The sequence below is a fragment of the Cornus florida genome, unplaced genomic scaffold (assembly GCF_030987335.1).
Source record: "Cornus florida cultivar Cherokee Brave unplaced genomic scaffold, ASM3098733v1 CherokeeBrave_3.0.0_Hap2_Chr10, whole genome shotgun sequence".
NCBI lineage: Eukaryota > Viridiplantae > Streptophyta > Magnoliopsida > Cornales > Cornaceae > Cornus > Cornus florida.
In genome coordinates this window covers 105,807,283-105,834,502 of record NW_026775580.1, presented here as the reverse complement: position 1 = coordinate 105,834,502, position 27,220 = coordinate 105,807,283, and the positions used below count along the sequence as shown (strand labels likewise).

At 34.3% G+C, this 27,220-nt stretch overlaps 3 protein-coding genes across 3 annotated transcripts; all 3 read right to left on the bottom strand.

Annotated features, from left to right (window-relative positions):
* Nucleotides 1-1,482: 1,482 nt before the first annotated feature.
* LOC132276729 (UDP-D-xylose:L-fucose alpha-1,3-D-xylosyltransferase MGP4) lies at nucleotides 1,483-6,079 on the bottom strand. The gene is made up of 4 exons (XM_059778303.1): nucleotides 5,061-6,079; nucleotides 3,660-3,821; nucleotides 2,800-3,015; nucleotides 1,483-2,060 (listed from the first exon to the last, which is right to left on the bottom strand). Exons 1-4 carry the CDS (start codon nucleotides 5,538-5,540, stop codon nucleotides 1,851-1,853), a joined length of 1,068 nt encoding a protein of 355 aa, XP_059634286.1. The 5' UTR covers nucleotides 5,541-6,079; the 3' UTR covers nucleotides 1,483-1,850.
* A 1,704-nt stretch (nucleotides 6,080-7,783) lies between these two features.
* LOC132276728 (protein ABIL1) lies at nucleotides 7,784-15,039 on the bottom strand. The gene is made up of 9 exons (XM_059778302.1): nucleotides 14,615-15,039; nucleotides 13,386-13,468; nucleotides 12,274-12,424; nucleotides 12,085-12,184; nucleotides 11,882-11,974; nucleotides 11,678-11,762; nucleotides 11,502-11,542; nucleotides 11,297-11,403; nucleotides 7,784-8,396 (listed from the first exon to the last, which is right to left on the bottom strand). Exons 1-9 carry the CDS (start codon nucleotides 14,705-14,707, stop codon nucleotides 8,238-8,240), a joined length of 912 nt encoding a protein of 303 aa, XP_059634285.1. The 5' UTR covers nucleotides 14,708-15,039; the 3' UTR covers nucleotides 7,784-8,237.
* A 4,861-nt stretch (nucleotides 15,040-19,900) lies between these two features.
* Nucleotides 19,901-25,134, bottom strand: LOC132276726 (uncharacterized). The gene is made up of 2 exons (XM_059778301.1): nucleotides 24,537-25,134; nucleotides 19,901-20,652 (listed from the first exon to the last, which is right to left on the bottom strand). Exons 1-2 carry the CDS (start codon nucleotides 24,908-24,910, stop codon nucleotides 20,151-20,153), a joined length of 876 nt encoding a protein of 291 aa, XP_059634284.1. The 5' UTR covers nucleotides 24,911-25,134; the 3' UTR covers nucleotides 19,901-20,150.
* Nucleotides 25,135-27,220: the final 2,086 nt, after the last annotated feature.

Here is a 27,220-nt window from a genome sequence, read left to right as displayed (position 1 = left end):
GGCCTTTACTGTCTTAATAGTTGAAACTCCTTGTTAATTGACCGAAATGTCCTTTGAATTGAATTGGAACATAGGGAGCAACATTAACTATACATTAAATGCAAAAATTGTGTGCACTTAAAGCTCTGGTAAAATATTTTTCAAAGACGTTTTTTTTTTAAATAAAATATTTTTTTATTTTTACTTTATCGATATTTGGTAAAGGTTGATGTCAAATCCATCAGATTAATGTATAAGTTATTTTTATTAAATCTTAATATTTTTTTCTTCGTAAATATTTTACGACAACCAAACACCAAAAAATCAAAAAAAAATATTTTCTGAAAAATATTTTACATCCAAATAAATGTAGCCTAAATATTAAATCAAGATTAAAATTGCTATTTTAAGTAGGAATGGTGTAGGTGGCGAAGTACACTATTGATATTTATCTCCTAAACATATTTCAAAATATGGGAGAAATTTTATTTACTAATATATCTATTTTATCAAGATGCAGTTTATATAATCCATGTGAAATATTTTAATTTGATATAATTATCCCGCAAGTTATTTATTAGTTTATAATTGAATAATTTGACACGGAATATATAAACAACATATCTTTATTTTTATATTCAGTAATTACTTTTTATAGATACATATTTGGTTCGAAAAGTAGAAGTTTTAGAGTAGGCCGCCACTCTTCTTCTTCAATCTTTCTGTGTCCTTATCAATTATTCATTTAAGTAATTGGTCAATCTTCATTTGTCAGGTTTAGTACTATTTTGACTTCCCATTAATTAACAAGGTAATTTTAATTTTTACCACTTCAGGAGGGTACTCCTCTGTTTGTTCCAGCGTGTCTTTGTTGCTATGAGTAGTATATATAATAATGAAGATTTCCATATATATACTAGTAATTATTTGAATTTGTTTGATTGGAACACATGCACAGCTTATCATATCATATTCAGCTGGCTGTGGCGGTGAAAGTGTTACAATAGATTTTCATCAAAAATGTAATGAATATAAATGGGTTGGATATAAATGTCATCGAATAATTTACTTAAATTTGAGTTCGAATAATATTACTGAGTTAAGTATTAAAACCCCACCCACTTCATTAAGTTATAGTGTTGCAGTAATTTTTAACATCATTATCGGTGGATCAAAATATTAGTCTTGAAGAATAAGAATATTATAATATGGTTCACTTTATCGACCAATACTCACCTCCATGAAGCATGACCTATACCCTGGTCACCTCTAGGTTGACTCACCTGACATTGCCCTCCAAAACACAGGACCTAAAACCATAAATGACGTAAGAAACACTTATCATTTTGTGAACAATTTGAAGGTTCTTTAGAATGATAGAAAAATAAGTAGAACTAATGAATAATACAATGTGGAACCCCAATACACACAGTACAAGAAAGTTTGTGCAACATATGCTGATTCAGAAAATTTTGGACAAGTAAATCTAAGTACACTGGACAATGGAGCATCAATCCAACTGGTATAAGTAGCTGAACTGGGTGATCAAGCAGTTTTAAATATAATAATATATTCCCCAAGGAAGAGAAATCAATACACATTCTGTATGGAAAAAATTAATTCTTCAAGCTTGAAGAATCCAGGGCAATAGTGAAGGAAACAAAATAGGCTCAATGTTTTGAAGAGAATCAGAAATTACTGATTCAGGAAAATTTGATTAGCTGACGATGCATGGCATCCTTCGCGAGTGCAAAAAACATGAGCTAATTGGCAAATGGCATTGCAAGTTTGGCAAAAGAAGACTGCTTCGGCTATGCAGAAACAGATTGTAAGGTCCTTCAACCCATCCATTCTAAAAGTTCATAATCTCATTATAATCTTCCGAGTGGGGACTCCAAGGCGTGATCATCCACCAACCAAAGACCAAAATCATGGAACCGCTTTATCTTCTTATCAAAACCTGTAATGTAATTATTATGAATGATAACATGCATTCCCTTGGTTTCCTGAACCCAAGTCTCGTTCTTGAAGTATAATCCCCCTGTTGGAAATGCTGCCTGCGGAAGCAGATACAGATCCACCTGCAGCAGTATCAGACATATATTATTAGCTAATTATGTTTGCAGGAGTTGATCAGCAAAAATGGAATTATTATCTAAATTATGCAAAATGATGCAACCAAGAAATCATGGCATCCTGGCTGTTTCCCTCCCCCAAATTCTCAAAATATTTGCTTAACCCTTACACCAGAATCATTTGAATAAGGGGGCAACCAAAATCATTACTCTCATCAATGTCTGGCAAAGAGCAGCATACGGGACCATCCAATAATTTATGAGTGGCAGAGAAGTTTGAATTTAGACATACAGACATAAATGACTACTAATTTGTAGTAGAAAGGTGCTATCTACAATTTCAAATTTACAGTTGAATTGAAGTACATCTTTCGACAGCACGTAATTTGAGAAGGCTACTGCACAAGGACATACCTCAAGATGTGAGAATTTTGAAACTTGGAAAATGAAGAGGCAAAGGGAGATAGGTGAAGAAAAACAAAGGAAGGAGGGGGAAGTACAATGAAATCTCAAATCTCACCACAGTTCTTCAACCTAGGGTTGGAGTCTCACCCATCATGAAATTTAGGGATCTGACAGAACCTCATCACCACTGATAGAATAAGTTGTAAGAATGTTTAATCTAACAAATAAAAGGGGAAAAAAATCTCTTTATTGGTTAAAAAATTTAGAAATTTCATCCGTCATACGGGAGTGGAAACCTTTTTGTCCAAGTTCTTAAGATTATTAAAAATACAAGCAATACCTGTCCTGCAGTTTTGTTTAATGCCCAGTTAAAAGCAGGCTGGTCATTGGCTTTCTTTGCTTTGGACCATGGCTGAGCTTGAAGTTCTTCAATCCACTTTTTCATCACTAGTTTTGCTCCTTTAGTTGGGCGCAAGTAAATCATGCAGCTGCAAATGTAAGTCCGCCCTTTTTTCCCCGGAGGTGGCAAATCATGAGAGTGATTCAGAGGTTTCACCTGGTCATTGGAAAGGAGAGGAAGAGTATAATGGTCAAGAATATACATGCAGCAGAAAAAATTACTTTACAGAAATGTTATTAGAGTTATATCCTACAAGTACAGAGAGCTGGATCAACTGGCGTGTCTGAATCAACATAATCATCACTTGTGAGCAAAAACTATTGGTTTATTTAAATCAACTTGAACAGATAACGGTATCTGCTGCTTAAATTTTTTTATTTGGTTTATACTGCAATGTTAAAAAGAAGCATAAAGGGACAACATCAATTTTTCTTTTCGGAAGATAAAGGGACAGAATCAATTCTAATCACGTTTATTTGATCTAATAGTTTCCAGGATTTGATCTTGTACAACATTGAATTCAACTAGTATTCGAAAAAAATTGATTTATAAGATGCAGAAACCAAAAGGTACAACAAGGATAGTACAAGAACATAATTCCTCTAATAATCAGAAGCAAAGGAGTTTCCAAATTTGTTTAGCATTATTTTCCCAGTTCATGTTTCTTTTCTTGTGTTCTTTTTTAATTTCATTTTTATTTTTTTGACAGCTCATGTGCAGACCATCTACCATATTCTGTTTTATTTCACCACGTTAGATTTTTGTCCATTGGAAATTTGAAGCAACATCAGTGCACTTACTGCAGTCATGTCATCTGTGAAGTAAACATCATGCTCGCCTTGCAAATGCGGAAATGGATCAGCTAACCAGACCATATCAACATCATTATACATAACATTATAACCAAGCTCCAAAATATGCAGCAGGTGTCGAGGCCTTCGGGATGTAAAATTGAAGAATCCCTGTATGATGAAAAGAATTGAGGTTATCTCCAAAAGTCAACAATCTAATTCACACAAAGTTATATAATCACTAAGGGAAAGCAATAGAAGGACAAGAGAATTATCAGGCAAGGAAAAGAAATAGAAAAAAAATAAAAAGAATGAAGAAACTAAGAATTTGTCTTGTTCAGTGGAGAACATATAGGAAAAAAAAATGCATCCATATTCCATACAACATATCATTATGGATGTACCATTAGAGCTACAATATGGAAGAATAGAAAGCATGATAAAGGAAGGATATGCACTTCCTTTTTCTTTTCTTTTTTTATAAATGGTTGAACCTTATACCCATCCGTCCCTCTTACCTTCCATGCATCCAGGTTATATTTTATATCTATACATATACTCCATATAAATATAGTATGTGATAATTGAACCAGAACCATGCCTCCTTCTTAGATTCCATGTCAGCACTTAATTACTGTGCTATACTGCCTTTGGATAAGACATACAAAAATGGAAAGGAAAATCATTTTTCATCATCACTTCAAGGAATTGTAAAGTCCTGAATCAAATTTAACATTAAGCATGACAGAGAAAAGCTATATGCAGTATCAGATAGTGACATCCTACAAAATAGAAAATAAAGAAGTCGATTTTTCATCATGCTGATTAAGTGTACAAAATTGGAATAGCTACACTGGGAAAGAATTGTAAGCTTGATAATATATATATATATATATATGCACCCTATTGTTGGACAGTGAAATTCCCAAATTAGGAAAGGAACAATTTTTATAATCTTTAAGAAGTGTAAAGTTTTATATATATAAAGTGCAAAATTGTAATCAACAAACTATATACTTATGCTGCAGGCATATTAGCCACAAAGTAGCACTAACAGCTGTATTTCTATTTCCTTACTTATGTCAAGCTACTAAATATTAGTAAATAATGGAGAGTAAGAAGGAATCTTTGAAGGTCATCATGTAATGGTCATAAGATCTTCCGGGTAAGAATCATGAATTCAAGTTAGAAAATCAATTGCAAACACTGAAACATAAGGAGCTTTCCCTCTAGTAATAAACTTCTAATCCACAATCTCATACTAGTTAAAGAGCACACACATGAACGTATTAAAATAACAACGCTAACAAATGGTCGAACGCAAACAAAAGCAAGCACTTCTTGCAACAATATGAGTCCAGTAATCCGAAACCTGAACAACAAAAGCAAACCCTAAATGTAAGAATATACCTGGGAGCCAAACTTATGAGCAGTTTGAGCATCTGGTGCCGGTGGGATGAGCACGGCATGGCCAGGCCATTTCTCATTCACAGCATAAAGCGTGGCATAGTCCTCGGCAATCACTAGCACCTTCTCGTGTTGCTTTTGCCTCACAATGCTAATCAACCAATTGTTCAAAAAGGGCAAGTAAGGCTGACTCACAGCACAAACTATAACCGTCCCATTTTTCGCCACATTGGACACAGCCTCAACCAATGTATAGTCCCTCCATTTCGACACCGACACTCGGGAAGTACTAAAAAGACCTTCAGGCATACCAATCCATGGACTGAGAACCCCCAAAATTACCAGTAGACTTACCAGTACTAAGAGACCAGTTCGACTGAAAATGGTGACGGGTTTTTGGTAATTAGTTGTAGAACGAGGGGACAGTGGGTAAGGGTCTGAGAGAACGTTGTTCAGTGGCCTTTGATGTAAAAAGGATGACATTGTTATTGCTATCACTAATTCAATCAATCAAATCAAAACAGAGTTTTACACAAAAGGAGATATTGTACATGTATAAGAATTTGAAATTGACCTTGATTTGAGAGTAGCGAAGCAGTGATGATATTCTAGGGTTTAGATCTCCGATCTCGAACGCCTCGAATCTTTGTGAATCGGATGTTATTAACAGGAGTTGATGAAGTGATTCTCAGAGTAGAATAATTTGGGGAATGATGTTTGGAGGTGTAAAGATCAGATCTGAGGCTGTGAAGAATGATGATGGGACAGTTGAGATGGATCAAAGAGTGAAGAGTGCCATGACAATCTGGAACTCCGAGTTGATGATACTTTACTCCGGTCGGTGCTGAGATTAATATTGATGCGTATGCTGCGTCTATGATGCACAGTTAGTTGAACACACAAATATAAATATATAAATTACTACGTAACTTGATAAGATTATACTCCGTATTTCCATAATGGAAAAAAAAATCTCCACACCGATTTGTTGCAGAAAATTCCTAGACTTATATATTTTTTATTTTTTTAATTCTATCATTTATGGAATAAATAAAGAATTCGATGCTTTACTTATTTATACTGTGCATACATAAGCAATTATAAATATTCGGTTAGGTTTTGTTTGGTAGTTTGGATAGACGGAAAAACGAAAAGAAATAGAAAATCTTATTTTTTATTTTCTTCCAAAACTTTTTTAGTTCGTTGTTAAATGAATGACTTTTTATTTGACATTTTTATTTATCCCTTAACTTAATAGGGCAAAATAACTTCTTTCTTTAATTTTTTTACTTTTCAAAGAAGTTCTGGCAAAATAACTCATTCTTTATTTTTTCACAATTACATATAATTTGTAACGACAACATACATTAATATTTTTCTTACAAATTAGTATTGCCATCAGTTTCTTGATTTTTTTTTTTAATTTCGTTTCTCTTAAATTAATAATTAGTTCTACTTCTACTTAAAAAAAATATTATGAAGTCTTATTTTAAATATAAATAGTTATATTATTAAATTTAATAATCCATCATTTTACTATTTTTTACTAAAAATATAGATTATCAAATACAAACTAATTTTTTTTTTTTTTTGAATTTGAAATCATAAAGATAATTTTGGTATGTTAAATAACTTTCTTTTCACTTTCATTGTATCCAAAATAACAAATTAATGTTTTCTTGAATAAATTTTCATATTAATCAAATGCTAGAAAATACTCTTTCTTTTCTTTCACTTCACTTTTCTTTTATTTTTCATTTCTTTTCCTTTCTTATTTATTTCCATCTAATCAAACGGAACCTAAAATTCATATTTAAGAATAACTGTGTCATTTACTTTTTTTAAGAAAACAAATCATGTGAAATGTAAAAGTACAAATAGAGGACCAAATTCATATTCCTAATTTTTTTTTTGGAAGTTAAACTAATTACGCATACACCCTACCTCCACCGAAATACGAACCCCCAACCTTCCCTTTTCGGGGAGAAAGGGGTGATAACGCTGAGCCAATTGATCTTTTGGTAAAAAGATTGGGTATTAATACAGTAAAGAGTCTGCAATCATTATTTCGTCAATTTTTATTTTATTTTATTTATTTTTTTGTCCTTGAAATTTTAGAAATTATCTTTTGATTGATTTGATAATCATCGCAATGTAGGAACGATGCTCTACATTTGCACATTGAACATTTGCACTTCACTTAATTTTTTAAATAAAATATTAAATTACCTCTCAAAAGTTTGAATGTATCAAATTTTTTAATACATACATAAACAAACAAACAAATAAACAAAATTGAAATGGAGTAATTGTGAAGCATGAGAATTTTTTTAAAATTATGAAGCATAAGAAATCTTTTAAAAACAATTATGTTATTTGACAATTACAGTACAACTACAAATATAAAAAACAAAACTTTAAACTGGTGTAAGCTCTGATGTGGTTCATGTAGAAATGCAAGTCTGTAGTTTGTAAATGCTCAAAACCTCATACTCACGAACATATAATAGTCTGTAATTTGTAAATGCTCAGAACCTCACGAACGTATAATTATTTAGACTCGTACAAGTTCAAGAACAAACTAAAACACGATATTAAATACGAATTAAAACGAGTCATCAAAATAATTAAAAGTTGAGCCCAAGGCCCCAACTCAGCTCATTATAATCCCCAGCCGAACCACAAACAAACAAGCTGAACCATCTAACATTAATGAAGAGCAAATGTAGAAAAATGTCAATTCCACAAAGTTTCATTGAAGCATTAATAACCAAGATAGTTGTGAACAACACAAATTGCATGGCTTGAACCATTTCAAGGCCTTTTCAATATAACCCAACGTCACAATAACAACACCAAATTAGTTGGAATGTACAAACATACAACAGAAACACATAATTCAACATACAACTTGAATCTTCTGCACAAAGCAGTTTATGCATCATTGACAGACAGATAATTCCTCAGATTTTTCCCTACTAGACTACTATGTACTTCCTCATTATTAAGCAGCCAAACGAAGGATTGGAGAATAGAGGATCATTTGACTTCCAGAAAGTAATAAACAAATGAACAGAAGAAAGTTCATCAACCATAAGCAAAGAAATTTAATGGAAACTTTCCCCCACACAGAACGGTGGAGGGTTGTTGGGTGGCATCTTTAACTTGCTTGCTACAGATTCATGAGACAGGACTGGTCTTGAATTTCGGGTTCTTCTGTTTTACAAAGAAAGCTGACAGCATGCTCTTGCTGCGAGCAGGGGCACGAACAATCTCACGCCGAGTTGGGTTGTCAAACGACCTAAATGCTGTTAAGGGTTTGGAGCCTTCCATAGAATCCTACAAAAGAACACAGATTAGATACTGGAGGACTCGCAGTAGTTTACAACACAAGAAGCGCAAATCATATGATTATTCCTCTACAGACACAACAGAGGCACAGCAGTAAATCTTTAAAACACGAGTCATCAAGTCTCACATAGGATGCACATGTTTTCGCTACAGGTAACACACGGAGTAGTACAGACAGTTCTGATTATTGTTTAGATGATAGTATAAAAGAATGTTAGAATCAATCCCAAGTCGACAAATGTCCTAACAATAAATTTAACCTATAATAATAAGTTTAACCTACCTGCAGAACCTATATTTATAGGCTATTATACAGTACTGGTATTCACAACCAACATCTAATTGGTATTTGCAACCAACATCTAATTATCATCACTCAACTTCAATGCTTCCAGCTCTGACTTCTCTGGATCAGCAATGTGGGGAATGCATAACCACAAATTTATTTTAGCTTTAGCATGCCATTACCCATTTCCAATTCCTTAAAACAATTGAAAATTTTAATAGTTTAATTTGAATTGAAAAATAATCAGAGAATGACAGCAAATACCATCTCAAATCTCTTAAAGCTTCAAAGACAAGAGTTGAATAACACTCTCAACACAGTAAACCTCCAACGAGTAAAACACCTTCCAAATTCGAGCAACTTGCCACTTCATCACTTGTAATGAGAGCCCAGTCCCCGCCTCAAGTCATAGCCTACTAGAGCATGGCTCTGTTTCTACTGCGATTCTCGATTGAAGAAGCATACTACTATTTACACGATAGACCCACAATAGTCCATTTGCTGTTGTAGTTGTCAAGAATAACAATATGTTGTTGTCGCCGTCATTGTTGTTGTTGTGAGTGGCCACTGACTCTAAAGAATCAGTAACACACTTTCATATGAATTTGCCTTTTCAAAGTTGACCTATATAATGCTCCAAATCTTCACGAGTCTCGATTCAATTATCATGCCCAATATTCTCAAAAATTCAATTGTGAAGCAATTATTTGATATCCTACTCACAATCAATAGATTCAATATCCACTCATCTATAGACACATAATTAAGAGACATAATCCTGTTAAGCCTCGAATTTGAAAGTTATTCGACATCCAGTATAGTTAAAACAAAGAAAGTAGCACTCACCCACCATGAGCACAAGCTTCACTTTTTTCCGTTTTCTAGAGAGTTGATAAATGGAAATTATCCAACTGCTAAAATGATAGTGTTGGACTATGAAGATGGCTAACCAAGCACCACTTTTGAGAAGAAAATCAGTCCATATCCAATTTAATAAATCTGTTTATTATGCTTCAATGAATCCAATAAAGAGAAAGTGTCTTCTCTAAGCCTGTACTAGTGTCTAGTTACACCTTTTATCATTCTCATTTTATCAATACAACTATAGCTACACTCCAAAGGAATACATCAAAGCAGCAGCACAACGTTTGGCACCCCACATCTTTGATGACACGTATGGTGATTCCCACATGCTTGACAAATGATGAATTACTCTTGATATCATTAGGCTACCCCATCTGCCAGCAAGCATAATCACACACCAGCGATGTGCAAGTATCTTAAAGATCTAGTGGAAAGGGCAATAATAACTCCATTAAAGACAAAGGTCAAACCCTAGGTAAGCAATAACCTGGTTTAATATCTTTCTTGGTGTTTAACACACCAAGCTACCATAAAACATTAACTATACATGTAAGGAAAATATTATGCAATCAGAATATTTATAGTTTTTCCTTCTAGACGTAGTGGTGGCTTGAAATTACAAAACACGTTGATTGTTTTTTGTTTTGAAGTGATTGGAGCCTAAAAATAAATAAATAAATAATAAGAAGAAGAAACTAACTCCACTTGAAATTAAAATGGGTATTGATCTAATAATTGCAGCTGCTCTTAGTCAACTTTGTCCAGATCATATTTCATGATAAATTCAGCAATCTACTTTCTTATACAAGCTGGAAAAATTAATCCAGGCGTTTTAAGAATTTATGACAGGTTGGTTCTATTTTGTATGCAATTTTAACCATCTATAATCTATAAAAAATGTTTGAAGCTACCTCCAAAACACCAATTTCACTAAAATATATATATATATATATATAATGACTGTTCTCCAAACTTCCATATGGATTTTGAAAATATGTGCTTAGTTATTATGCAAACCTATTCAAGAGCATGTGGGAACCCAGAACCACCATTAGATATGTTAGGGTACAGTTCTGCAACAGAATCAGAATTCCAAACAAATTACAACTCATGCCAACCCTGCACATCCAGTATGTGCAACTTTTTCCAGCACCAAGACATGACAAGAACATAATTATTAAAAGTTAACGGGACTCCAATAGCAATTCAGCCACCCTAGCACACATTCCACCCCCCTCCCCAAGAGAGTGAGGGAGGCACCCAAAGAGCTCAAACATCTACCAAATAAAAAAAATTAAACACTATAATGTTAGGCCAGTTATCTTCTGTATCAATCATCATTCATAATATGCTCAAATGATGTGATATGCAAAAGTCAAACTCAATTGCCCAAAGAAAATGCATATTTATCGTTACGGATAGGCCAGAATTGAGACAAAGCTTCCATGAATTGTAATTTTATGATGGCATGATGTAAAACTCAAGTAAAAAGGACTAAAGAGGTAAAATCTTTAGGCATATGTAACATAAAGAATACATGACAAAATTATAAAACAATTTCATGGAAGATAGCATGCGAAATATGCAAGGAAACGCAGACAAAAAGGCTTGCCGAGCTATTATACTGAAGTATAGAACATGTCAAGAATTTTTTTCATTCACTCTCATTAGTCATTATCTTTAGGCAGATGCACTTAGAAGAATGTTGAGTGTGGACTCTTGATGATTTTGACATTACCCTCCGTGAGACTCCTAAAGTTTGCATAAATGCATTAGAAGCAGGTCCTCCACTGGGCACCTGAAGATGAGCTGCTGAGGATTTCATCCGCTTACTATCTTCAGCTTCTACAAGCATAAAATTTGAAGCAGGGGTGTAAGTAATTTTCAAGAGGAAGATGCGCACTATAACCAACAGCACAGCTGAAAGTAAAACCTCCACTTACCTAACAAATGGAAGACCCCAGAAGTTTTTGTGTCTTCAGTGCTGCACAAATAAACATCAAGAAACTTTTAAGCTCTTCTGAAATATTATTAGCAGCAATTCCATTAGACAAACAAATAAAAACTAATCCTTCTGTTGATCAGTTATTCAGATGTTTAACATGGTTCATGGACTAACCTCGTCACAGCATGTGGAGTCCCTTTCAAAGTAGATTTAGTCTCTGATGCTAAATGCCAAGACAGACTAGTGGCAGCAGGGGTACCTAAATACAATGCATTGAGTAAATGATAGCATATGAATTAATCCCTGAACCTAAATAAGACCTAAACAAATATGAAAATTAACAGAGTGTAAACATCCATGGAGGTGAACATTAGATACCTGAAGGATATAGACGTGGTCTTGTTTGTATATGACTTTGCCTAGCATCTGACTGTATGTGTGGGCTAAAGTGTACCTTCTTGTTGACAGAATCTAGCTTGTGGTGTCAAGTCAAAGAAAGATTGAAAAGAAATAAAAAGTTATAGGTCTCATTTTACCAACTAACATATCCAGAAGAACATAGTAGTAATAGTATGCCTTACTTGGCAAAATGTAATGCTTGTGATGCCTCGGTATGAATGCTAGCAATTGCTGCTGCCTGAGACCTTCTTTATCCGTGTATGTTTGGCACGTTAGCAGTTGCTTACATTAAAAAATCTAATTTCAGCTTCTATTCACATGAAGTTCGTCCTAGAATAAAATTTTAACTTGGATAACTATATATATGTTACCTGATTTAAACATGAAACTTTTAGCTCCATGGTTGAGATATCTAGGGTTTGTTGGTCAAGGAGGTCAGTTAATTTGTAGGCTACAGTTCCAAGGTGGTCAACAGCATTGACAAGGGCTCGTACAGCATAATCTTTTAGGTTGTCCAATACCCTGATACATCCACATTGAATTCCAGTAAGAACCAAAAAAAAAATCACTTAGGATCACTAATGGACATAAGAATCCCACACGGGCCACACACAACAGGCATAATGATCCACTCAAAATGGAGTAAGTTCATGAAACAAATTAAACCTCTAAACCACTGAAAACCAATTTAAACTCATAAAAACTACTAATATTAACAACAATAACAAAGATTTCACAGCTCCATTAACATAAATGTTGAGAGAATCTAGCATATATAACTGGTATTGCCTTGTCCATTAGTCATTTATATGAGAAATAGCAACTTGAATGCTTTGGTGAACTATCAGATGAAGGTTTTCATCATTCTACATGTTCTGCATGCCTAATTATGGTGCACAAGCAGCCAACTTCAGTACTCATGAATCTGCCTATGCTTTTAGTGGACACATCTTGGAAATGAGTTACCATCTTTAGTGCAAGAAAAAAAATGATCTCCAACAAATTACTGGTTCATGTAATCTATAAACTTTTGGATCAACTAATCAGTAAACTTCTTGCTACAGATTTTCTAAGATTGACATTTTAGGAGTTGTGGCACTTGACATTTTTAATAAATTTAAAATCTGAGTATTTAATGCCTAGAACAGATTTATACCAAAGAAGTTGTTTAAAGAGGTTCGAGCACTGGTACTAAACATTTACCTGGTGATAAACTAAATCTAAATCAAATTGAGGAAAAAAAAATTCAGATTAATTTAGCAAATATTCCTATGGTCCAGGCAAGCACCAATTGAAGATAGTTACCAGGGGAATTGCACGGGTGATGCTCACACAAATCAAAGAGGATGTAAAGACACCAAGTGCTCTCCTATAACAGAACTACAGAACTAATGGGGAAAGATGCAGCAAAATCACTAAGATGTCCAACAGAAACCAAATTATGCAACAATAGCATCTAGCAACTCAATAACTGAGGTCTTACATCTCCTTCTGTTCACTATGAAGATAAGACTTTTCACAATACTCTGCAGCGGAGTAAAGTTGAGGCCTTAAGTTCTTGAGTTCCTGAAATAGTCATATGATTCAAATTGGAATCAATGCAACAAGTAGCTAATAAACTGCATAAACAAGTCCTAAAAAAGAATTTGGTTAGGAAAACACATTGCAACAAAATATATGACTGGAACAAGCACAAAAGCAGCTATCAAGAAAATGAACTACTTCCAGAATTGACTAATCAAATTAAAAAGTTTAGCCATGTTGAGTTGGTACAAAGTAGCAGATTTGAGAAATCCAAATTGACACACATAATGAAACAAATATGTATCCCTAGACAAACATTTTGCTGAAATAGAGCACTACTATATCTATAAAAAGCTCTAGATAAAAAATCACATTTTTTTTTGAAAGATGTCATCAGTAACATCATCATTTGTCCCACTAACACATTTCGTAGACTGTATCGAGTTTATTGGTTTGTTATGATACCTGATGCATAAGGAGTAAAAGTATGGCTATCTTATCCAAATTTTCTCATCCATAATATCATTAACTATTGTGCTACACGGTTCTACAATAATTCAGAACCAAAATCTTTAAATAACCATGTCTTGTACAGGGAGTTAGAAAACAATAGCCAACTGTCGACATTTGAACACACTAGGAACACAAGCATTACTCCAATTATGAATATCAGAAAATATTAACTACTAACAGGGTCTAACCATACTGCACATATGCAAATGCAATCGATAATTGCTGGCACACAAGTCACAATCATATCAAAAAGTTCCAACAACGGTGACCACAAATAACATCAAAAGCAATAATAATAAGGAAAAAAAGAATATCAAACAAAAGGAATACATAAAAAGATCTAAAATTTGCAAGGAATCCTCATAAATGAAGCCACATTGAAGTTAATTCAATATAATTCAACATTTGACTTAAATGAGGCCATTTATTATTCAACATTTGGAAACCCCAGAAACAAAAACCCAAACTCAACTCCACCTAAAACCACCTGTATCACTTAAATGAGGCCATTATTTTTCCAATTCTTAGGAAGCTAAAACCAACATGCAAATAAGATGCAAAAATTCAAAGTCAACTGGACATACAAACACATAAATATGTGTGTGTATATGTACAGGCAGATCAATTAAGAGATCTGATCGAAATATGGTGAGAGATAAATTCAAAGATATGAACCTGCAAGGCTTTGACGAAGCACTTGCTACGCTCCATGGACACCTCGTCGAAGGTCATAGCCGGATTATCTGGCCGTGATTGCTCCAATTCCATCCCTCTGTCCTTGACCTTCTTCTAATGAAAATTCTGAAGAATTCAATCGCTGAGATTTGTAGAAACCCTAAGAACGGTACTAAGAACACAATAATTTGCAATGGTGATTACATATATAATAATGAGATAAGTTAGATTCGGAGTTAGGTTATGGTGGGAGAGCTATTCTAACCAAAAAAAAATTAAAAATTAAAAGAGACGCTTAACATATAATTATATAAATATAGAGACAGAGAGAGAGGGAGAGAGGGAGTGTGTGTAGTAGAAGCAATCTGGGGAAGTGCATTAGTGGTAGTAGAATCATTTTTTTGTTGTTGGAGTTAATAGCAAGTGAAAATGATGTGGTATTTATGAAAGGTGGTTGAAAGGACAGATTTGCTAGAGAGAGAGAGAGAGAAAAGGTTCCTTGGCATTCAACTCACCGCCACCTTGTCGCTTTCAGACCACCGCGACCCGATTCAAACCCGGATGCTCAATTTTGATCCTTTTCTTGACTTCCAAGGTGGATGATGTTAGTGTGATATAAAAGTTGATCAACTGTGGCAAGCGCAATCCTCTGAATTTTGTGTCCCCTGCAATAGGGAAATTTACATATTCAAACCACAATTCCGACCGCAATTACCACTTCGTACATCTCTTTAAATTTTGTGCCTTTTAATTATGAAATTTAAAAATTTGAACAACAATCTATCATTTAGTATTCACGAGAAAGTCATGCAAATAGTTTGCATTGGAACTTTGCTTCTTCCCCCATATTATTCATATGATGCATCATCCATGATGGGCTGCATCCAAGCCATCCTTTTTTATGGCAGAAAGGTTGACCTTTTTTTTTTGTTTTTTTCAAATGCTGCCAGCCTTTTCCAACATGGTGGGGTATGTAAGGGAAAGTTGGAGGACGAAGGCCTCTCTAAACGTGTGTTATCCCTTGTGCCTATTCAGATAATATTTGGGTGTTTCGGAGTTGGTGTGACCCGAGTGTCATGATATCACAAAAAATTCGGTGAAATTTTTTGAATTTTTTCTGTTATAACGTTTGATCAATTTTTAATATATTCACTTTTTATCTTAGTGATATGATCTAATTGGACGGACATTATTTAATTAACTTTTTTTAATTATTTTAAGAAATTTACTTATTTTTTATTACCATTCCATACTATGAAATGACAAAAGTAGACATTTAACAAACATTTAAGAATATACTTTCTTAAAAACAAAAATTAACAATTTCGTTACCCAGTAGGCTATTGATTCCTAATAGTTCATGATTGTTGCGAAGGAGAGATGGAGAGATAGGCAATTGGAAGAAGCTAAGACCTGCAACTGAAAAATGCAATAGGCTATTGATTGTTGAAACTACAATTAAAATACTACACTTTCAAACCAATTAATTTGCAGATTCTTATTGGAGTTTTACTAGTAACAAATTTGGTGTAGAGTATACAGATTTTTAAATAATACTTTACTAAACTAATCTAGTTAAAGTGTAAACGATTTGGTTTATTTGGATGTTATGCCTAAGACTAAAAATCACTTTGATTATATTTGCAATGAAGCTTCTCTCTATATACCTGTTGAGCTTCACTTTAATTTTGCCAAGTAGACTATTTTAATAAATTTATTAATAACAATTCAAATTGATGTGAAGCAACAGGAAAAGGATATAAGGTAATTACACAGAGCATCTCAAATATGAGAATCAAGAAACCGTCTACATTTTAATGAAAGAGAGACTTGTAGTTTTTTATTCTCTTCCAAGAAAATCTCTAATCTTACTTTGTAAGAAAAAGAGGAATTTTTTATTTAATTCCCTAATCTAAATGTATATATCAATGATGATCACATAAGTTAAAAAAAATATTTCTATCCATGATTATCACATAAGTCGATGACAACAACCAACCCTTTTTTATTTTTTCCCGTATATGATTATATATATAATTGGACTGATTGCACGTACAAAGGATTATCAAGCCCTCAAAGGACAGGGGACGTACAATAGTGTGTGTCTTACCCATTTAATAACAATTTAAAATAATAACAAAAATAAAAAACTGATTAATATGTTACAATAATCATGTATGCCTAGAAGGTAGATATGGTATGGAGACAGTGGCGTAGTCAGGAATTTCTTCAACTGAGTAATTTTTAATAGCAATAATATATATATAATTTGAACCAAAATAATATATGTAAAAATTAAAACATTGATTCATAATATTTCTATTCAGTACATTCACAACTGGCCTCGACGATTTTTCATATTCTAAAAGCGTTGAATAATAATATCATTGTCAACAGTACTAAAAATGTCTCTCTCAATATACACAACCATCATATCATTCATCCATTGGTCTTCCATTCAATTGCACAGTCGAGTTTTCAAAATATTCATGCCAAAAAAAGCCCTCTCCACTGTGGCAGTAGCAACCGGCAAAATCAATGCCAATTTCAAAAGCAAGTAAATTAATAGATAAGCCTTGTCTCTTTTTGTCTTAACCATTCTTCAAGCAAGATCACCAATTCCTTTTAAATTTGAAAACTCCTTGTTAGAGCACATGTCAATAATGTAAGTGTTTCAATAAATGAAAAATAAGATATGAAAAAAATAATAATAATAACATTGTTACTTAAATCTAAGTGTTCTAATATATTATATATCACATATGTAAAAATAAATAAATAAAAAATTACATGATAATTGATAACCAATGTCATTCCAAAAAATTTCATGGTGAGAAAAACATTCTTAATAACTACCATGTCTGTCAATCGACTCATAATAAAAATTCATTCATATTAAAAATAAAATAAAAAGCAAAGATATGAATAGTAATACACTTCCTTAATTTTTTTGGTAATAGCCAGTGTCATTATTATACAAGCTAAAACTCCAACTGCGAACTAAACAATAAAGCAAAAGATATAAATATCCTATCAGTTGTTAAGCGCGTCCACTTCCGTGCCCCCTTCCCCCAAATAGAACTTATCCCTTTCAGCCCCCTCATATGCATAAACTAATTATCTACCCGACGTCAAGCCTATACCCAAACTCTTTGACTCCACACTAACAAGCACTGACCCTATTCCTACAGGAGAAATGAAGTCTATAAAGTCAAAGAAGAAGAGGAAATTCTGGAGGAAGAAAAAAAAAACGAGACGAATAAAAGATTGAAGAAAATACCTTCACGTATTTGTCTATTTTGTGATTGGGTCATGTGGCTGCTCTGGCTTTTGCACTCGAATTTTTTTTTTTCTTTTTTTATTAATTCTGATTGGACATTAGGCTCTTATGGCCTTCGCCTATTCTCCGAAATTTTTTTGGGGTCGTTCGATTTTTTAGGCCGTTGCCAAAAGCCATAATACATTAACTGGGTGAAAACCATGGCCACAATGAACAAAATTACAGCATGGAAATTATCATAGAAATGCTATGCATGTGAAGTTCGTTTTTTGTAAAAAAAAAATACCAACCAGCCAGCCAGCACAAGGCAAGTCAAATCCCTTTTCAGAAAGGAGTTGGCCAGAAATTTCGTCAGCCTTCAGGATCAGGCATTGACTTGGGCTTCTTTGCTTTGGAAGATTTTTCAAAGCAATCCCCAGAAGAAGATGTGTTTCCGCTAGTAATCTCTGGTTGCATTGCCTTCTATAGTAATTACACGGGCAGGACTCTTGTAATCTACATTCCATATCTCAAGAATAGGGTTAGATTTAGATTTTAAAAAATGATTGTTTTGTGGAACTAATTGCTTTTAATTTATCACGAATTTGAATGAGAGATAGGTTTTGCTTTTACCAATTTTTTTCAAGAGATTTCACTGTAATATATATTGCCGTGGTATAATTTCAATACCAACTGTCTTACGAAGAAAATCACAAAAGAAATTGGATAACGAAAAATGAAAATCAACTTCATTGGGGCAATGCTTTATTGAAAAGCAAGAGGTATAATGTAAAGTGCAGTGGGGTGAGCAAAAGCTCAGTAGGTGACACTTAAGACACGTCTCTTGTGTCTCCGTGAACCCACAACAAAAAATAGAACAATGAGAATGGAGATCATATCATATCAGGATATTACAACATACTAATCAACCTCAAGTGTAAACACTTCTATTTTATTCCTTATATTTGCTCAAGTGAAAATGAATATATTAGTTTTGGAGAAAGAAGGCATAAAAACTACAAATAATTTTTCCCCTTTACTTAAAGGAGAAAAAAGATCAATAGGTTAATGGCCTAGCGGTATCAGCCTCTTACTTACCATCCTTATATTATCTAAAGGAAAAACTACATATTGGTAGAGTTAGAAGTCTAAATAACAAAATGATCTATATTAAAAGTTTATTTTTTAATTTGATCGATTTAAATAAAATAATTACAAATGTATCAAGAATTATTATTAAAGTTACAAATACCCTCTTCCCTTCACCTGATTGTCCTTCCCCTGCCCCCTCTGAGAAGACCCTTCCATGTTTTATTACAACGTTCTTTCGGTTCTCAAATTTGGTGGCATATGAGTGATTAATTTTGGTAGTGGATACATTATACATAGGTTCAACCTCGTGTTATAACTAATCTTATAAATTAAAACCATATAATCCCATCAATTGCAAAATTTAATAGAGTAAGTGAATATGTAATTTCATTGATTTGGGCTGCAAGCCTGCAAAAAAAATAATAATAATTTTTTTAATTAAAATTATAATATCAAATAATAATCGTAAATTTAGATGGAAAAAAAATAATAATATGACTTACCGAGTTTTGGTCTACTGGCGCTTGCTTTTTTTGGATTGTGAATTTGTGAAATGTTGAAGACTCGCGGAAAGAAAAATATTGAAGACTGAAAAATTGAAAAGGCGATGGAAATGAGAATATCTCGTATTTAATATCATATTCTTTGGGGAAGTAGAATATAATATTTCGAGAAAGTAAAAAAAATGTTATATTTTGTGGGAAAGTGTAAAACTGTGAACGAGCTTTTGATTATATATATGTATATATATAATATATATATATGTGCACTATTTAATTTTAGTATACATATATAAAAATCTTTCTATAAAAAAAAAATAATAATAATTAAAAAATTTTAAAATTAAAAGTTCAGTGGGAGCAGTTGCCCCCACTTGCCCCTCTGTGGCTACGCCACTGTATGGAGACCCAGAACCAAGCGAAACTTTAACCATGTAAACCCAACAAAACAAAACCATGTACTTGCTCCCATTATACAATATATACAGAGTAGTCATTCCTTGAGTTTAAGAACTAAGTCCAGTAATTACACCCAACAGGGTAATTAGTAACACTTGGAAACCAACTCTAAGCAGCTCCAGCACAGGATTGCGGTAATTGGCCAAATGGTACTTCAGTCAACTACCAAAACAGTTCAATATATTTAGTTTAAGATATCACAAACAACAAAAATTTTGGAACTTCCCTATGCTCTCCGCGATGATTCTGTCTTAGACCTCCGAGGAAAGGCAAATGCAGAAGCCAAATGATGCCTAATCCGAGTGAATTTCACCAATAATGGTGCATAGTTAATGATGGAAGTGGCTAAAATCTCAAAGTAAGTTGGCTTTGGCGTTGAGGGGCAGCCAAGAGATTGGATTAGTTCATCCACAGAAAGTACTAGGAACTTTGGGGGTGCATTTAGAGCAATGTTGTGAACTTGATGCTCAAATATCTTCCCATGCTTATCAAGTTTGTACTCGGAAATCCCATCAAATCGGCCTCGACTCTCCCATGGTACTCGTGGGATACCATGGACAGTCCAGCGGACAATTATGGTGCTCTCCACAGGTTGCCACACACTAATAATGTCAACCCACAAGGCCTTGAAAAATATCCTGCCGTGGAATCTTAGAGCCCAGAAGATTGACTTATAGTTCTCAATGCCGGCAAAAGTGTTGAGCGGATCCTTGAAGACAATATCATCCCTACACAATGTTCATGGAAAACTTTAATATATATCATTTAACAAGAAACACTGAAGATAAAATCTACGGAAAAAAATCTGACCACGTATAAATATATATGAACGAAACTTTGTGTGACCCTGTGAAAAGGGTATCTCTTGACTTCATGCCATCAACAAACCAAATCACCTCATATGGCCCAGCTGTAACATAATGTTCATACACAAGCCTCTCCCTCACAAAACTACATTGCATGTGATTCTCAGCTAGGCTATATGGCAAGCATACATAGTCAAACGCAACAATTAACTGTTCTGGAATAATATAACAACTTAAGCAGTGCATGTGATATGCTCCGACTCTTGATTTTTAATAATTTATGGTTCTATATCAGTCATAAATACAAAGAATTGATTATATACAAAAAATAATAATAAAAACAAAAACAAATGCAATCCTGCTGCTCAAAGCAAAAAATAAAAACCATGGCACACACCTGACTAAAAAAATGAAAACCACGGCACACACCTCTCTATCTCCTACATAACAGCCTAGTAAGACACTGACTCCTATGTTACCACAAATCCACATACTAATTTATCTGAAACACCAATAGCTTTGGCAACATTCCACAGATTTTACAAAGCAACCGATAGAATCCAATCCTGTTAACATGTTCCCTCAAGAAGTATGAGCATTGATACGGGTACAAGTAATTTTTCACAAATCAATAAAAATTGATAAACTATGTTGCATTGATATGGGTACGAGTAACAAAATCTAAGATACGTATAGAGCATGCTTCAAAGTACACTATCAACAGTGACTCGGGGGCGCAAATATGCCTCGATCATAGAGCATCACGTATTGGTATCAGGCAATACACAGAAACAGACCATAAAAAAGGCTCAAAGAATTCTAAAAAATCATAAAAAGATTGGAAAAAAGAAGAATTGAGTCCATCAAATAAATAAAATATATCATGCAGCACATATAACATGGTCAAAATGATGAACACATGTTACCAAGCTGGCCCACCACCGTAAATATTTGAATACTAAAAATATCTTTATAGGCAAAAATCCACTAAAAGAGGCACCCAACAGGGGCACAACCCATGTACATGCAAGGTGTTCAAACTATAAAAGAACCCATAACAAAAGCTCATATATCCCAAGAACTCCATACAAGAATAAATTGAGATATAATTCTACGACCTAAAACAATGAAGTTCTCAAAGGAATTTGTTAAAGCTTAAAGGGACTATTCCCTCAAAAGTACACCTGCTCCTTTCCTGACAATTGCACCATATCAGCCAAAGGGGAGCAGCATCCCACACCTTCCGCCCCGACACTGGCCATAGAACACTCAATCTCAAACAAAAAGAAAAGAAGGCTCCACAACTTCTGAACCACACAACAATGTTAAAGATGTTGAACAATTTTCCCTTCCACCTCTTATGTTTTAAACTAATTCGTCATTTGTTCCACTCTTTTCTTCAACTTGTCTATAGTGAAAATAGCTCCCAACTCTATGTACATGCAAAGAAAAGCCTTCATACATCAAATACCCTTCCAAGGAAGACAAGTCTTCCTTCCCCAATTAAACCTTAGAATGCACTGAAGGACTCAACTCTAACCACCTTCCATCTAATAGGGTCTTTTAACTCTCCACAATCATTGTAACCTTGAAGCATCCTAACCAAAGAAGTCACGAAAACCATCTCCCAATCTCAGGCTCCAATAAGCGATAAACATTGGGCATGAAACGATTCCACCAGCCGAGAAAAAAACAAAGTTTGAAAAAGCTGCATCCATGTCTGTTAATATCCTTCATGATGCCTCTGCACGAACCAGCGCGAGGCCTATAAGTCACATTCCAAAAATCTCACCTTGTCACATTGCACATCAAAAGGTAGATATAGGAAGTGACCAACACCCAATTCTTCGTGATGCCTCTGCACAAACCCACATCATGGGACATCACCACCTCACCTAATATTTGTTCTTCACCACTACACAGCTCCATCTAAAGCAAACCTCCAAAATCAATTGCCTACCTGAGCTTGATTGAACACAATGAATGTCTTGATTCCTAGTCCACGTATATATATATATATATATATATATATATATATATATATATATTGGATAGCACAATTTCATTTAGTCAACCAGTTATGCTTAAGACTCTTCGCCAAGGCATCCCAATGAAAGTCTGTTTGCAACTTTCTCAACCTCCTCTCACCCGTGACCTGACATATAACGGTAAAACAAAATATGATGCAAGTAGGATAAGTCAACAATGTACTCTTAACAAGAGTAGGTCTACCCCCTTAGAGAGATATTGTCGCTTCAACCCTATTAACCTTCTTTGGAACTTGATTCGTAATTTCTTTGGGTTAATTATATCATAGATCTTCAAGGATCGAATAAATTAAATTATTATGCTTAATTTTTTATAAAAAAAATAATATATAAATAAATTTTAAATGTATGTGAAATCAAACTTAAATAATTCAAGAACAAGTGAAAGCCATAAGATTTTCTTTTGTACAAAAAACCTACAATGTCATGTGATAGCATGATAACTCAATTAAGTTCTTAATTCTGACTAAATTAAGTGATTATCCAATTAAAGGTAATAATTTTCACTTAGAATGGGATAAACTTTAAGTGAGTAATACTTTACTTATCACTAAACGCTAAACACGTAAAATTTAAGCAAGTATCATAGAAATCCTCAATTACAATTAGCACTTAAAAATTTGAAATGCTTAATTTTCAGTTTTATCAAACACCACCCAAGCATCAAACTCAAGAAATTTACAGTTTTGGAATTCGATGGTTTGAGAAGGAAAAAAAAAAAGTACTATATATATATATATGGTAACTAGTTTACCAACTTGTAAGGTAATATAGCTCTAACCTAGAGATGCACAAACAAAAATGCATTGTCTGCTTTGTCTTTTGCAGCAAATTAATAAAATAGACATAAACAGATTTATATTTTACACGTAGCAAGGAAAGCTAAATGGAAGGACGCAAAAAATATTGCTATGCAACAACGCATGGCACAACCCATGAGACATGGTGAGATGTTTATGGATATTAACTTCTTTCCAACGCTGCTTTTTGTGTTGAACACTGAATTGAACGAGATGAGCAAAATGGTAAAGTTCATTTTGCAAGAAAAACTACAGAGCTTCTCAAAGACATATTATACTTCCAACAATGTGGATATTTTTATTTTATTTTTCATGCCAAAGGAAAAAAGAAGGGAAGAGGGGCAACCAAATTTTGCTAGAAGAAAGGCAGCTGGACAGCCGGGAGTTGATTTGGGGAACATTTGACCTCGAAGTGATGGAGTAGGTTCAGTGGAGAGAGGGGTAGAGAGGACTCATGCATTGCTGGCTCGGAGTTACCAATGGCCGAAAATGGAGCAGGGTGTACATCTGCTTTAATTATATGATTGAAGGTTCCTGAAGAGTGAGATAATCTAATATCTAACCATTTACTTAAAAACTGGTTCTACAACCACGAACTAGCCACTCTAATTTTAGAAAATGAGATATGAGTCCGTCATCAAGCATAAGTATTTTTTTAATGTGTGTTTAAACACCTTTCATTTGAGAGTGAAAGGAGATCATCTGTCATTAGCTCAACAAAAGCTTACATTTTGTCATCATAACCCATTAGGTGCAAAAGCAGCAAATGCTAAAAACCGCGATGGCTTCAAACATAATAATCTAGTTTCAATTTTGTCTAATTTTCCTCAATTTGAGTAAGATTAGTTGATTGGAAGGCGCTGTTCTCTCAGGTCCAAAACAATGAAAATTCCAAATTTGTACAGCAATCAAACAGATAATAACTGCGAAAAAACAAGAAGGAAATCAAAATTCAAACCTGTAGATGTCAAAACTGAGTTCCTTATAGAAAATCTCAGGAAACTCCTCTCGCAGAGTCCGAATTGCATAACCCATATTCAAGTAGTAATTCTGCTTATCTTCATCCTCTTTGTTCTGCTTCGGTGACGACGTAGTATCGGGCATCACCGGAGCTGCGAACTGTTCGTACAACCTCAAGGCATGCCTCGAAGAATTTGAAACTCTAGCCTCCAAATCTTTTATTCTCGTATACAACCTAAACTTGCTATTGCTTTTCAAGATTGTGAGGTTTTGAACATTTCTAGGGTTTGTGATGGACACAAACTTGGAAGTAGTTTCGGGGCGACAGCCGGAGATGGAGGAAACTTCAACGGAAGGTACGAGAAAAGCCATCGGAATTATATTCCGGGGAGGTTTTATATACTAAAAGAGAAAGTCAGAGGAACCTTAGATCGGTGGGAAAGGAAAAGCCATTTCTGTGACGCGAGTGAAATACGAATATTCGGGATAGGAGGTGTTTGTATGGAGAGAAAAATCAGATTTGGATTTTCCCGGAAGGAGACAACTCGAAGAAAAAAGGAGATAAGTAAGGCATTGGATAAGGATAATTGGATTAACAGTAATAAGATTGGCAGATGAGTATCTGGTTTGTTTCAAGGTTGTGAAGCTTCCACGAATTGCTATTTGCCACGTTTTCAGCATTTTGATTTTTTTCTCCCTCTTTTTACGATATACATTATGTTATTAACGACAAGGCTAGTTTGCAGCGACAGTCCAGATTTACTTTGAAGACACGTGGACACAATTTAGATCATTTTTAGATAATAACATTTTTTTAAATTTATAAATTTGAACAATGATATTTCATTTTATAAAAAATAACAAACACAATCTTAATTGATATAAAATATCTAATATGCCTTAGATTTTATTGTAATCCTCTAATAAAATGGCCAAACTATCCTCATTTATCTCCGTGTCTTTTCAATCCCCTATTTGGCCAAATAGACTCTCGTATCTCTTTGATCAGATACATTATTTGTTTATTTGTGTTAACTTCAAAGGAGAGGTTTTTGCAGCCGTGGTAGAGGCTAAACTGGGCAAGGGTGGCCGAAAAAATGGAGGGAATTGGAACAGCGAGACATCAGTGAGGAATATTGAATCGGCGCTCGAAGTCGTTCTAGAACTTTAATTTCCAATCAAAAGTCAGACTCCGATTCTCTATAAGCACTCGAACTTTCTCGCAAATTCGTCACAGTCTCGAACTCGGAAGAACCAAGTCCAAGCGTGCGTGCGATCGATGAAAGCTCTTCGCCGGAATAACCAGTTTGGGGATCGCCGACAAGTGGGTCAGTTTCTGGGGGTAAGTCGCCGCGCTCAAGGGGGGTGGGCGGGAATGGGTTGGGTGGCGGGCCAGATGTAATGGTAGGGATTCAACAAGTGGTCGAAGGCGGCGGTGAAGACAAAAGTCGTCGTTAAGAGAAGAGAGAAAACGATCGATGAGAGCTCTTCGACAGAAGAACCAGTTTGGGACTTGTTGCCAACGAGTCTAGTGGGTCAGTTTCTGGAGGGGTAAGTAACCCAGGACGGGTGGCCAGCGTTGGTTGGATGAAAGGTGGCCAGCGTTGGTTGGATGGCGGGTTAGAAGTGATTGTCGAGGTTCAACAAGTGGTGGTCATTGAGAGGGGTTGAAAGAGATACGAGAGTCTGTTTGGCCAAATAAGGGATTGAAAAAATAGATATAAACATAGGATAGTTTGGCCATTTTATGGGAGGATTAAAATAAAACTTAGGGCATATTATACATTTCATATCAATTAAGGTCATGTTTGGTTCTTTTTTATAAAATGAGGTGTCATTATTCAAGTTTGCAAGCCTAAAGGGTATCATTGTCCAAAAATGGCCTAAATTGCATCTACCTGTCTTTTAAGCAAACATGGGAGTGTCACTGCAAATTACCCTAAACAAAATACATCAAATATATTTATAGTAATATGTAAAAAAAAAATAGATGCAATATAGTAACTCATAAGAGCATTCGCACTAGCCTCTCTGAATTTTGGCTCTCAAAAAAGCCATTTCAACTTTTTTATGAGCCAAGTCAGCAACTTTCTTTCTAACTCAAATTCAAGGCCTGTTTGACTATGAAACACTTCGTTAGCTTATGTCATCTACAAAATAAGAATAATAATAATAATAATTTATTAATTAATTAAAAGTCAAATATTTAAAATATTTACGAGTTATATTTAAAACAATAAATAACTCTCCGTATCATCAGTGCTAAAGCCACTTGGGCGATTCATATCGATGTTAGTCATGCATCCAAAATATTTGTTGATTTGTTTTCGGATGATGGACCAATGATTCGTCAAAACTATTGTATTTCGTAAAGATGGAATACCAAGATGTTGTGCACAACTTTTAGGGATTAGCTCCCATAATTTTTTCTTGCTTTGATCTACATCTGTATTCACATCGGAGTTAATGGACGTCCACGCCCAACATAAAGCCTCATTTTCGGCCATGAACTAATTTCGATTTCGGATAATCAGTTATTGTGTAAAATGTTGGAAGTTACTTGATCGAAGATCCATGGAATTGGGTTGAGTTTGAAAATAGTAGTTAAGATTGAGCAAATAAAAGATGAAATAACTTGAATAGTAGAGAATAAAGATGGATTAGATATGATAAATTGTGGTA